Below are 13,918 nucleotides of genomic sequence, written 5' to 3' on the forward strand. Positions count from 1 at the left end.
TGATTTTCTAAAGTTAAAGAAAACTTTAATTGGAATGAAATATTCAATTATATTGAAGCCATTTTTCATAGAATCATAAAAAATGAGGGTTGGAAGGGACCTGAGGAGGTCATTTAGTCCAACCCCCTGCTCAAAGCAGGACCAGCCCCAACTAGATCATCCCAGCCAAGGCTTTGTCTAGCCAGATCTTAAAAGCTCCAAAGATGGATGTTTCACCACCTCTCTGGGTAGTCTGTTCCAGTGTTTTACTCCCTCCTAGTGAAAAAGTTCTTCCTAATATCGAACCTAAACTTCCTTTGCTGCAACTTGAGACTATTCCACCTTGTTCTGTCATCTGCCATCACTGAGAACAGTCCAGCTCCATCCTCTTTGAACCCCGCTTTGGGTAGTTGAAGGCTGCTATTAAATTCCCCCTCAGTCTTCTCTTCTCCGGACTAAATAAGCCCAGTTCCCTCAGCCTCTCCTCAGCCTTTCCTTAGTTTTTATTTTGGCAGGAATTTGGCAAGACCAAGTATTTTTTTTGGGGGGGTAGACCTGAAAAGATTAACATTTCTTGATTCAGCCAATGAAACCAAAAATGATTCCTTTGTGTAGCTCTATTTCTGTCATTCCAGTACTAAATGACGGCCCACCTGATGTCTTGTTAAATATTTATCTATCCATTTGCCTGTATGTTCCTTTGACCAGCCTGGTTCTCAGTCACTTAGCTTCTGAGTTGGCAGGACATAGGCAAGTCAACACTGGAAGGAGAAAGGCCAAGGCATTCTTGTAAGTGGTGCAAGAGCTAGTTCTGGGGAATCAGCAGAGATCAAATCAGGGTCCCTTCACTGAAAGCCATGCTCAAGCTCAAACCCAGCCCCAGCCCTACCTTTCAGAATCAAGATCAGAAGAAGAAAGCAGTTCATGCTCCTGTTATTTAAGATCCTCCTACTCTTCTGCTTGTTCTGCAAACCATGAAGCTCTGTCCTTATTAAGTAAGAAATGTTTATGTAACCTAATTTAATTGCTTCTTTTTTCCCTCATTGGGTACCCACACTGCTGGCAGGCTGCAACAGCTTTCAAAGCTGAGGGATGCATGATGGACTTAGAGGAGGAATCAGAGAAAGTAATACCTGAGAGAGAGACTGTCGCTGCTTGGGCTCTAAAAGCCTCAAGAGGAATCCCAGGTCCCTGTGGTCTTTCTGAGCTAAGACACTCAAAGTATGAGCTGCCCGTGGTATGGTCCTTCTCTTCAGCTGCAGCATGGTGAGCCGTGCATTGGCAGATTCATCAGTAACAGTCTGGCCAAATGCCTTCTGGAGATGAGCAAGGGCCTCTTCACACCTCCCTGTGGGATAATACCAATATGATGACTAAATGATATATGCCATGTCCAGAAAGAGACACCAAGCAAGCCTCTGTCTATTGTATCAATGCCACATTTAAAATGCTCCACTTAACTCTAAGACCATTTGCCTTTAATCAAGAGCATGTTTTAGCTTTTAGACTTTAGAGATCTATTGTACATTAATTGATTACTATGGAACCACTAACTGAGCAAGTATTTGTAACTAAGTCTGATTGTCCTCAGTTTTCTGTGAAGAATGCCTTGCACTGAAAGCTTGAATTGCCGTGCATTGCCTGATTGAAGAATACCTTGCATTTGAAGGCTTGTCTAAGTTTATCCCACCCATGCAGATGGTCCAATAAAAGATATCATCCACAAACATCCTTGCCTCTCCCATAATTCCTGGACCATCATGGCTATATCACTGCAACATTACTCAATCTTTTAAGCACTTTCCAAGGGAAAACCTCTATATTTTCAGCAGTAGCAAAAATGTGTCTTTTTCTACCATTTCACCTGCAACCACTTTAATCTTGTCAAGTCTAAAACCTTTGGATTGGAAAATCCTTGGATGGGAGCCGTGTCTCATGATGTATATTGTTAAAAACAATGCTGGCACTAAGTAACTCCTACACTAAGTGCAAATCTCAATTCAGGCTGAACCATGGCGCTGTCACTGGTTTTACTACAGTAATAGGTCTGATAGGGTCTACTGAGTAGTTGGCACAGAAGACCTCCAAAGATGGACTGTTTATGAGCTGTAGCAGATGTTGTTTTGGCAATGAAAGTGGCTTTGCTCGGTAATGCTGGGCACAGAGCCTCCTCCCAAACCTGTCTCCTGGAAGAGATGAAGCCAAGAGCAGGGGAGAAAGGAGGCTTCATGTTTGGCTCCATTCTAGTTGGCTTAATTGCCATACCCATCCTTAAATTCACCTGTAATAGCACATGAATGAAACAGCCTTAAGTTCCTTGTCTAAACTGTAGCTGCGTGACGTTTATGACTTTCAACCGTATAAGTGCTTACATTCCTGCAGCATGTGGCACGATCTCTGCACGCATGGTTTTTAAATCACTTCGGAGTACAGTGCTGTATGTTGTTGGGGCTAAGTACAGACAATGAAAAAGCCTGAGGCAGAATCAATTCAATCTAGGCAGTGTCCTCTAAGTTACATAGGTTGAACTGATAACCAACTGAGCTGACTATCAGTTTTCAATTAAGAAAGGCAGGGTGAGGCCTGTACTGACCCAGGCCAGTAGGCAGGGGATGCTGGAGCATGTTTCCCAGCCTGCTGGCCACTGCCAGCCCAGTCAAGGGTCCCCAACTCCTCTGTGTCCCCCCACAGGGGGTTAAAGAGCCCCCTGTCCAGGTGCTGGCCCACCTTGGGGGAGCCTCCCCCGCAGAAGGTTTGCCCCAGCCTGGCTTCCCCTGCCCAGACGGCCCTGGGGAGCTCAGGGGGATTCCCACCCTGCCCCTTCACCTTCTGAGCTGCTGATTGCTTCAGCCACTGCCCCAGGAAGGAGGGAGGAGATATCCTCGTGGCTCGATGCCTGCCCGTGTAGCCCAGCGTGGGGGCACCAGGGAGCTCCTGCCTCCCCACCCCAGCCCAGGCTCCGGGTAGCCCCAGAGCGCTTGGGGGAATCCTTCCCCTCCTGAACCCCAGAGTTGCTTGCCTCAGCTGCTATGAGTCTCTGGGATAGCCCAGGACAGCTTCAGGGAGTGGAGGGAAATTCTTGTGCTCCCCTGCAGCTCTTTTGCCTCAGGCTCACAGCAGCTGAGGCAAAACCAGCTTTGAAGGGGCAAGGGGATTTCCTTCTGCTCCCTGAGACTCACAGGGGCTAAGGCAAGCAGCTCTGGGGGCCAGGAGGGGAAGGATTCCCCTCGGCTCCCTAGGGCTGCCCCAAGCTGGCGAACCCTGGGTTGCGGTTAGGGGAAGCCCCCCAAGGTGGGGGCTCCCTGGTGCCCCCATGCTGGGCTGCAAGGGCAGGGACCTGGCCAGGAGCACTCCTCCCTCCCTCCTGTGGCAGTTGCTGAAGCAATCAGCAGATAGGAAGGGCGAGGGGGGAGGACAGCTGAGGGTTGAAAACTCCCTGCCACCGAGGCTTTCCCTCTCCCCACATGTTGTGTAGACCCTGGATAGGGTGGTTTGGGGGGTCTGTTACCTTTTGGCTCTCCCACCCGCTGTCCCTATGGGTTTACGGAGGCAGGCCGGAAGCAGGCTAAGGAGCGAAGGGCAAGGTAGTGCCTGCTCCACTGGAGCAGACAGCATAGCCCAGGGCTTAAAAGCATCCTGGGATGCTGGAGGACTGTGCGTTAACTTGAACCAGAACGGAATCTAGGACAGAAATTCCATAAACCAGTTTGACCTAAATCAGTTAAGTCTGATACATCCAACCAGGGTTATTTTAAACTGGTTTTGGCCATTTTGAAAGCAGTTTATGTGCACTGAACTTCTGTTCTGTAACAGGTTTAAACCAGTTTCAATCACTTAAACCAGTTTATGTGTCACTTCTGTCCCTAGCCAGGTTGTTAGAAACAGCGCTGTTACAGTTAGGTTGTTGTATTCAAGGAAGAGAACTTACCATCTGCCATCAAAATGTCTGTATACAAAATGTGACATCTTGAGTCTTCCTTCTTAATTTTAATTAATGAACCCCCAATCACAATAAGGTCCTTGAGGGTCTGTTCCTTCGGAAGATCTGTTAATGCACGCCGGCAGTACTCAAGAAGCCACTCAGTGATCAGCACCTGGGCTTCTGGCTTCAAGGAAAGGATTGCTGGGATCACCACTCCTGCGTCTGTTCTGAGGGCTGAGATCAAATCTTGTACTGCCTCCTACATGGAAAACAAGAGTTAATGGCAAAATAATAACAACAACTATCACAATATATTTATAACCTGCCCATCTGCAGGGCCACCTCTAAGTTTAGCATCTTGGGCAAACTGCTTTGCCTCTCAAGCTGTGCTTTAGTTTGCCCATCTGCAAATCTGGGATCATCCTATTATTAAAGTCAGATGAATGACTGTTGGGCAAGTGCTTTGAGATCTAGAGTTGACAAGCAAGCAAAAGATCGAATGTCCTCTCTTGGTGTGTCTAAATGAGACATTTACTGTGCATTGGACTAATCTAACATGCAATAAAGCATCAGCATCTACACATACATAGTGATTACTGTGCAGTAGATTAGTTTAATACACTGTCTTCTAGTACCTGTAGATACAGGTACCAGAAATCAGAGCACTAAACTAATGCGCCAAAGCGTACGTGTATTCACTGACCAGGAGCAATTGCTTCTGGTCAGCTTAGGCAGCAGAGGGCCACAGGGGGAAGGGAGAGCTGTCCTGGCTCAGCTGGATGCTGCCTGCCTGCCATGTGGACATTGGGCCTCATCCCAGTCTCCATGTGGCTGGGAGGCAGCTGCTCAGCAGTTGGAATAGCCCTCCCTCACCTTGTGGAAAACAGGACCAGCCCCTATGTCCCTTATCAGCCCGGGGTTGGCACCTGGGGGAGCCTGGAGCTTCCCTTGGCTGCTGCAGGGGGGCAGAGCAAGGCAGAAGCAGCCCTAGACTGAACTGCTCCCATCAGAAGCAAATTTGCTAGGTGAACTTTTAGATGCATGTGGGGATGCACTTTAATGCACCTGAATTTTATGCACAGTGAATTTAGGTGCATTAATTGCATGTGTAGACCTGCCCTCTGTGAAGGAACTGGCTACATTGCTAGACACTTAATTCCACAATAAAAGAGATGCTGGAAATAAAAGTTCTTTCTGGTGTCATGCTGGGCTGCATTCTAACTGGAGCCTTCAGGCCTGTGAATGGTGTTATCGGACAGTCTGTCATTGTTTTGTGGTGCCCAGTAGGGCAGAAGGTTGTGAAAGAATAAGGTAAAACCAGGTCAGAAGGGTGCTCTGGTTACAAGAATGGACAAAATAGACTTTAAGAAGGTAGTAAAACACACTGACCTATAGCACTTGAATTTTGCAGTCACGCACCATGTCTGCTGAAGGACCCTAGGACAATTGGTACACTGTATAAAGGAGCACTGTGGTACATTTAGGGCTTCTTTATACAGTATATTTAGGGCTCAGGGTTAAGGATAGAGTGAGATCACTGGGGACCTTGTGAAGGAGGCAGATTTGTCTCAGTGAACACTGGAGCTACTTTTCTTGCATCTGCCCAAGAGCAGAGAGAAGTATTCAAAACTCTCTTTGATCTTTGTGAAGGTCTGTTGGAGCATTTCCTTCTTTTCCTCATTCACAAATCATGTTTTCCAAGCCAATAACAGGATTTAGACATACAACTGCCACTGATGAGCCATGTCTATAGCCACCCTCAGTTCTAAACATTGCTTTTTGGCACCTACATGACTCAGCAGTAGGACGGTGTGAAATTTCACCGGTTGTTTCATTTCAATATTGTTTTGACTCATCTTGAGCTCGAAACAGCAAAATGGAAATGAAACAAAAGGCTTTGAAACAGCCACGAAACAATACGAGGGCAGTTGAAACAAAGTTTCAAAACATTTCGAGTTTTGAACAATGCACCTGAGTTTCCCTCCCCAGCGGTCGGATCGGGCTGGGGAAGGGAACTGAGCCCGATCACTCAGTTGCCCTCCCCAGTGCTGCGATTGACCAGGCTGGGGAAGGCAACTCAGTCCAGCTCCTAGCGCTGGGGAGGGAAACTCAGCTCAGCTGGGCTGAGTTCCCTTCCCAAGCCTGAACCTAGCGCCCAACCCAATGGATTGCAGCACTGGGGAGGGGAACTGAGTGATTGGTCTTAGTTCCCTTCCCCAGCCCGATGGATCGCAGTGCTGGGGAGGGGAACTGAGCAATGGTGCTCACTTCCCTTCCCCAGTTTAATCAGGAACTGAGCCCCATTGCACAGCCCCTGCAGCCCTCTTGGGGTTATGGCCCCTGATCTGCCTGCTGGATGAGAGAAGCTGGGTGCTGCTGCCTAGGACCAACAGCGTGCTGGCACTAGTCCCAGGTGGCAGCACCCGGCTTCCCTCCCTCATCTGGCAGGCAACCCTGGAAGGACTGGTACAGCCCCCACAGGCCTCCCAGGGTTGCAGGCCCCTGATTTGCCTGTCAGATGAAGAGAGGCTGTTTCAAGCTTTCCAGTTATATCCTATGGGAGAAACTCAAAACAGTATCGAAAGAGCATCACTGTTTCGATGAAGTGAAACGGAGCAGCCGTTTCCAATTGAAACAAAATTCGAAACAAAACGCTGTTCCATCAAAATGTTGCAATGCAAGTCGAAACAGAACAGTGCCATTTTGCATGGCCCTACTCAGCAGCTATCAGGTCCCCACTGTGCAAAGTGTTGTAGGACATCATAGGTAGAAATCAGTCCCTGTTCCAAACAGAGAGCGACCAAGGGCCATGGAGGACATGAAGTGACTTGCCCAAGGTCACATAGCAGCTTAGTGACAGAACCAGGAACAGAACCTCTGTCTCCCACCCTTAGGTCCATGATCTGGACTTTCACATGTACAGAGGCAAGGATTTTTGGGGGTGATATCTTTAATTTTATTGGAAAGACCCAATAAAAAGATATAACCCCCCCAAACCCTTGCCTCTAGCATAATTCCTGGATCAACATCACTCTAACACTACCTTTCACATGTATAAAGATTTCAGGACTCAACAAGTCACTGGAGTCTTTGCACCATTGCTACAGTGTAGACTGAAGTTTTTCTATCTTACCATGATGGCAGCATGCTTTTACTACTAGCTCTTTGTCATGATTTCTAATCTTTATACAACTGCTTATTATCAAAGTTGTAATAAGTGCCCTTAATCATCTCATAGAAGGATAAGCATGCTAACCTAATGGCAATGAAGCTCCTTCACTGCTTTCACTTGCAATTGGCCTCAGTGAGATGAGAAAGTACAGCAGAGCCATACAATTCAGATGAAGAAGTGTCTGATGAAGCTAGGTTCAGAGATATACATTAGCATTAGCCAGTACCATCAGGGCTGAATCCCAGTTCTCAGTAAAAGTCCAGCAAATACCCATCAGCAGGGAGAGATATGGCAAAAGACCAGGTGAACAAGGAGCTTATTCTAATAGGCTGGAAAGGATTGTTACTTTTTCATACAATCCATTAGAAAAAAACTCCCTGAGAAGTTTAATTAAACTGAAAGAGATCGTTATGGTTCATTTTTATATCATTTAATTTTTTTTCCTTCCAAAAGGCAAAATGGCATTTTCTTAGACCTTTTCAAATGGGTTTGTAAACCAAAGAAATAAATTACTTCTATTTCAATCAACCATTATATGTGCAACGTGATGGGCAAAATTAAAGCCTGTTGCTCATTGTGATCTTCCTGTTATCTCAAAAAGCAGAGAAGCAAGCAATAATAGAACTATCATTAGGCCACCACCAGGGTAGCTTATGTGGAATATTTTGCACTTAATGGCCAATTAATAATCTCATTTTCTGTATCCATTCTGCTTAGCATTCATAAAGAGTGGTTTTTAAAAAAATCACCTTCAGAACTGTCTCCTTTGGCTGGATTTTGGAGGGAACCTTTCTCCTCATCCCTTTTACACTGTCCTTAGCAAATTAATTCAGTCAGTGTGTGGACATAATCAGTTTCTGATAGAAAAGAGCAGAGGATGGCTGGACCTTTCTCAGACTGAGCCTTGGCTGGGATGGCAAATCACATCTGTCCTGTGGGGTCCTTTCATCTACACCAGTGCCTAAAGGCTCTTACCCAGATGTTGCTCCCCTATCACTTCAGCAGCTGCTGACGCCAGGATCTCCAGGTTCCTCCTCCCTCTTCTAGCTGGGGGTAGTGTGACTTACTTAGAAGTTGGACAGCTAATGTGATTATTGTATAGTGTTCACCCACAGGCCCTGGGACCTAAGACTTGAGATCCAAGGCAGAGAGAAACCTTTCCTTCTTGTTGTCCATTTCTCTCTAAAGACTATATTGCCTTGGCAGAGAATCTTACATAATTACAAACTAACAACAGCACAGCATATTTTCCCAGGACCGAACATTTGCTAGTCTACTAAAATAAAACATAACTCAGACCATCTCATGACCCAGCCATAATAGTAATGTTCTTATTACAAGAAGAATAGGTGCACCCACCAGCTTTAACTGATCTTCATGATAATCACATGACTTAACAACAATGCTATACAAAGTGTACCTGTATTTGGCTGTTCTAATTAACACAGGAAGCTGGGGAATGGTGTAGACACAGTATATTCAGTCAAGCAAGTTTTCATTTAATTAAGGATGAATAGGTTTTCAGTAGGAAATATGAGATGTTTCTGTGCTTTCCTTTTTACAATCCATTTACATGGGTTTCTGCAAGTGAATTATATTAGGCCCCAGTTTTGACAGTCTATTATCTACAGCTGTAGGGCTGCACCCTTCGGCTAGGAGCAGACATACAAAAAGCCTGAACTGATTCAATCTTTGCAGATTAGTCTAACCTGCACAGCTTGAACTGATTTGGAGATGGATAGATATTCCCTTTTCATGTCAGAAATGCAGACACATGCCTGCACTGGCTCAGGCTAGAAGCCGGGGGGCACTAGAGCAGCCCTCCCTTTCTACAGTGCTGAGCTGCGGGGGAGGGATGTGGCCAGGCCCCAGCAGGATGCTTTGATTAGGGAGGGGTTTAAATCCCCATCCTGCCTGCACTGTCTCAGGCTTTTGCCTGCTGCCTGCTCTAGGGGCGGGAGTGCTGCCAGCCTCCACCTCTGGGCTAGAAGTCTGAGGCAAAGGTGGGTATGCACCTGTTGGTGATACTGAGCTTTCCAGCTCCATGTCTGCAAACCTGTCTGCAAATCTGACAGGGAAGCATACCAACCAGGAGGATGATAAAACCACTGTGTTATCAGCCCATCAGCAAAACAAAAGCCTCTCTCATTAGTTCAAGCTCTTCTTAAACAACTTTTTCCAAGGAAGGAATGGAGGAACATTACCAGCTGACCTGCTAATTAGCTCCAAAAAGTGCTAGCTGACACTGTTCTGCCTGTCTGTCCTAGTGAAATTGGAGACACTCACACAGACACCTCTTAGCATTAGTTAGCATACCACATGCCTAGGGTCCATGGGGCTGGAGTCCATGCTGTGGCAGATGGGAAGGAGGGAGGGAGGAGGGAAATCTCTGCTTGATCAGGGAGGGAAGCCAGACAGACCAAGATGTGCCTTCAGTCTTCCCTGGAGCTCTGGCTAGAGAAGGGCGGGGGCAGCCTGTTTTCCGGAGCAGAGAGCACAGCTCAGCAAAGCATCTGGGATTCTGGGGGACTCTGGTTTAACTTAAACCAGGAAGGGGTCTGGAACAGAAGTTTCATAAACTGGTTTGACCCAAATCAGTTAAGTTTGATTCTACATTTAACCAGGTTTAAATGTACCGGGGCTTTAAATTGCAAATTCCTTAATTGTGCAGCTTTTCTCCTTTTTATCGGTGCAGCACAGAACACTAACATATTTTTCTGGCCTAAATTTGGTATGAGATCCACTTGTCATATTGGCTTCCCAAACTGGCATGTAAAAGTTTTCAAACTGGGTTTGAAATGAGTCTCTACTTTGCCCATTTGTTGTGCATCTCGCCAATTGGGGAAAGAGCAGGCTTTTAGCCAGTGCATAAGATGACCACCCCATGGGCTTCATAGCTACATGAGAAACATCTTACTGAAATTGAAAGCAGACCTTCCAAAGACCTTGAAGGGGAAAAGCAGGTCACATGTGGAGACCTGGCATAGACAGAGCTCGCCACAATACAGCTAGCTGTGCAGCCAGGCCAAGGGATTTGTTTCTGAAACTTCCTTATCTTAATGGCATCTTATATTTTCTTTCTCTTTCCTAGGCCTCCAGCCCTTACCAAAGTAAGTCCCTGTTGCATCGGGCCTGCACTTTTATCCAGCAAAGGATCAGATTAGGCAGCCAGTATTTCCCCCAGGCTTTCTTTTAAACTGACAAGCACATTTGCTGCAAAAAACAAACAGAAATCCATATTGCCGGACCTCTGCAATTTGAGAGGAAAGGGAGCATGATCTAGTGGTCTGAGCATAAGACTCCGAGTCACGAGGTCTGGCCTGGATTCTCTTCCCTGCTCGGTTGCTGACCCACTTGAGTGACCCAGGGTAGATTGCTTCTCTGTCACTTGTGATTCCTCATCTGTAAAATGGAGCTAATAATACATGCCTAGTACATGAAGGCAGCCATGGGGTGGTATATTTAAACCTTGATAAATGATTTGGACTCTTGGGAGAAAGTGCTGTAATAACGCAAAGCATCCCTATCACTTAATATGAGCATCTGGTTTGACCGTAGGAGTAGTTTCATACCAGTACTATGGCCCTTCCTGCAAGTCTAGGAGGGTGCTTTTGTATATAAACCACAAAAAATAGGATGCATAAAGAACATAAAAATACTTATCTGAGAGTGAAAAACTTTCTTTTCCTACTTGCATACAGTTGTATTGCACAATGAAAATAGGAATAGTCATTTTCACCCCAGCTAAATATATACTAGTTTCACTTTGGGGTTTTTATGCTCTCCAGGATTGTGCTGTTCTGGATTGCAAGTTTACAAAGGAATGCCTAAGGTGCCAATTTGTTTTCATTGACTTGTTTTGAAGAACATCTTTTTGGTAGCTTTTGTGGAAAAAACCCTACCAAAATGTATTGAAATTGTTAAGTAAAAAGGTGTTGCCACGAGCCATCCACAGGAACAATGTTTTTAAAATATTCATATGGAATACCGACTAATTGCTGAAACAGGCATCTTTCTTTCAGTGGAAAAAAACAAAAGACAGCTCTTGACCTAATAGGAGTGGCTTGGATAAAGAGCAGGAGAGTCTATTTACTTGAAATGACATACTGTTTCTTTCTTATTTCCAGTTTGTCATCAGTATAATGATTAAATCACAGACCACAGGGCTTCAATTACCCTCTCATCTCATTGTATTATCCTTCCAACACAAAACATGTTTCAGATCCTATCTTTCCAGGAAGGAGTCCTGATCCTGTAACACATCCCATTTCTTGGGCTCCCTGTTATGCCCTTAATCACAACATAATGGGGACATCACCTAGGAAAGTAAAAATATTATTATACCTCTCGAGGTTTCATTAGTGTGTACATAAGTCTCTTAGTCAATACTGCATAAAGAATGGTGGATGCCTCTGAAACCACAATAAATGGATGTCTGACAAATTTGAATCTCTTAAGATATGCTGCATTTTTGTTATGAATTGGTCTCCAGTCACTGCTGCATCTCTAATATACTGGAACTGAGTGTTACCTGAGCATATCCCGACCAAGGAAAATTTGCATCAGTAGAAACTCAGTTTTGGAAAGTCTTGGTTGACGGATGCAGCTGAGTGATCACAAGCAGTGATGTGGGCTGGCACTAGGCCATTCAAGGCCCATTTTATTCCTCAGCATAGGATGGTGAATGAGATATAGGTCATATGGAGAACACATCATGAAACCCTCATCACAAGGGTGACAAACAGAGGGTTGCATCAAACTTCATTGTAGTTACTGTTCCACTTAGGCTTAAAACAGCTATAAAGGTCATTTGCAGAACTAATCTGTACTGGAGGCATTCTGTCCAGAGAGTCCTGGTTAGGATTGAGTGATCATCTTGAGCTTAGAGATTCTCCTGCAGAGAACTTACTTCTTGCATTGCAGACATAATCTTTTTAAAAATGTCTCCATTGCTTCTTCCAAGTAGTAACTTTTGCAATCACTCCATTGTATGTGGAAATCAGTGCTGTTAGGCCCCATGAAATTATCTCCATCCAAACAGCTGATCAGGGGGTGGCATTTTTATATCTTGGTAGTTTCTGTGTTGGATGAAACACCATACTTCAAAATCAGTGTTTGGAGACAAATGCCAGTCAAGCCCTTACTTCGTAGAATGGGCTTTGGCACCTGCTTATAGGAATGATGAAGTTTAGCAGTGAAAGCTCTCAACTGACCCCAGTAATCTTTCCTGCCATGGCATGGGGTCAGACTCAATGATCTGCTCAGGTCCCTTCTGACCCTACCAACTATGAAAATATGAGACTCTGAAAATACAAACACCTGTGAGCATAGGAAATGTGGTGGAAGGGAAGTCACCAGATCCCCACATGCTAGTTAGAACTGGGACTTGTTTAAAGAACACAGGACTATTGGCTAAAAAGACCCTTTAAAATTGCTAAGAGAAATCATACCCCCATAACATAAACCATCCAAGGCTTGGATGATTGTGGTTACAAACTGTTTGCAAAGTCAAAGGATATTAAACCTGCTTTTAATGAATATCGTGCAATATTCCCCATGTTTATTCACTTGAGAAAGGTTTTTGCTTGGTTTGATTGGTGCTCTTAAAGCCAAAATAAACTTGAACACCATGGATCACTTTCAGGGAGCTTAATATCTTCTGGTTTATTTCCCGACATGGTCATTTTTCACTTTTTATATGATTTCACTAAGGCCAGATGGGTGTTTCTGAGGCATAGTATCTATATCCATGACTAAGGTATAATTCATGTGTTTTCAAAGAGGGATCATGAGGGCAAAAAGGGGAATTGTTAAAAATCAGAAGTGGGTACCTGCATAGTAATCACAGAAAGGGGTCAGGGACTCTGGGTTCTGTTTCCATCTCTGTCATTGACTGGAAATGTAACTAGGGGTTAATTAGTAATATCTGTGCAGTGTTTTGACTGTGTAAAGTGGGGTTTTTTTTAATAAATGTTCTGCACTCGTCTAACTCCACTGAGATATTGCAAAAATCTTGGAGAGAGTTATTTAAAAGCTAAGTACAGTAAAAGCTGTGTTAAGCAGTATTTTCATAACTGGCACGGTCCACTAACTGGAATTTTGCGGTGGGGGGGTGATGCATGTGCACGGCCTCTGCCACCACCCACCATCCTGCGCTGCCACTGCTCTGCATGCGGCCACCGCTACCCTCCCCCTTCCCCCACTCTGCACCCAGTCAAAAACCCCTGCCTCAGGTAACCAGCATGTTTAGATTACTGGCACCCCCCATTCCCTACTCATGCCGTATAACAGAGCTTATGCTGTATAAACCAAAATATGTTAATATTGCAAATTGCTCTATTTACATGAATACAAATTATTCTGATACTCCAGGTGATGGACGTCACAAATGCATCCTTGTATCTAAACTTGAAAAGGATCTTTTGGATATGATTTTGGCATGCAAACTTTGGCTTGAGTAAGAGTCTGACTTTGGTCATTTTGTCCTTTCTGTGCCACTGGTTAGTGGAGTGGTAAAAATGTGTTAATAATAAAACTCAGCTAAATGTAGTTATTATTACTGCAGCAGTGACTAAAGATCTCCATCAGAGACCAGCATCCCACTGGGCTAGGCACTGTGCACTGTGCAAAGATAGAATGACTGCTTGGAGGAGTTTGATTTAAGCAAGTACATGGATATTGTGAAGCACCCAACTGAAAACAGAGATGCAATCAAAACAGGACCCCCAGTGCAAATTCTCTCTGCCACTTAAATACAAAGGCAAGTGCTAATCACTGAAAGGCCAGGGTGAGTCCAAGGAAAAAGGATCTGTGAACATCTCTCTGAATTCCAGTACAAAACATAT

General features: G+C 44.9%; 1 protein-coding gene and 1 long non-coding RNA gene across 2 annotated transcripts in view; one reads left to right on the forward strand and one right to left on the reverse strand.

Annotated features, from left to right (window-relative positions):
* Positions 1-13,918, forward strand: part of LOC149854667 (uncharacterized) — a 58,949-nt gene that overhangs the window by 21,016 nt on the left and 24,015 nt on the right. The gene's annotated exons all lie outside the window — the stretch shown is intronic.
* TTC34 (tetratricopeptide repeat domain 34) overlaps positions 1-13,918 on the reverse strand; it is a 53,116-nt gene that overhangs the window by 6,995 nt on the left and 32,203 nt on the right. Inside the window, exons 5-6 of the mRNA XM_090023771.1 lie at positions 3,908-4,160; positions 1,113-1,327 (exon numbers count right to left, since the gene is read on the reverse strand). Of these exons, the coding sequence (XP_089879897.1) occupies positions 1,113-1,327; positions 3,908-4,160 (468 nt within the window). The remainder of the gene's footprint in view (positions 1-1,112; positions 1,328-3,907; positions 4,161-13,918) is intronic.

The sequence above is a fragment of the Crocodylus siamensis genome, chromosome 12 (assembly GCF_052110815.1).
Source record: "Crocodylus siamensis isolate JL-2025a chromosome 12, ASM5211081v1, whole genome shotgun sequence".
Classification (NCBI taxonomy): Eukaryota; Metazoa; Chordata; order Crocodylia; family Crocodylidae; genus Crocodylus; species Crocodylus siamensis.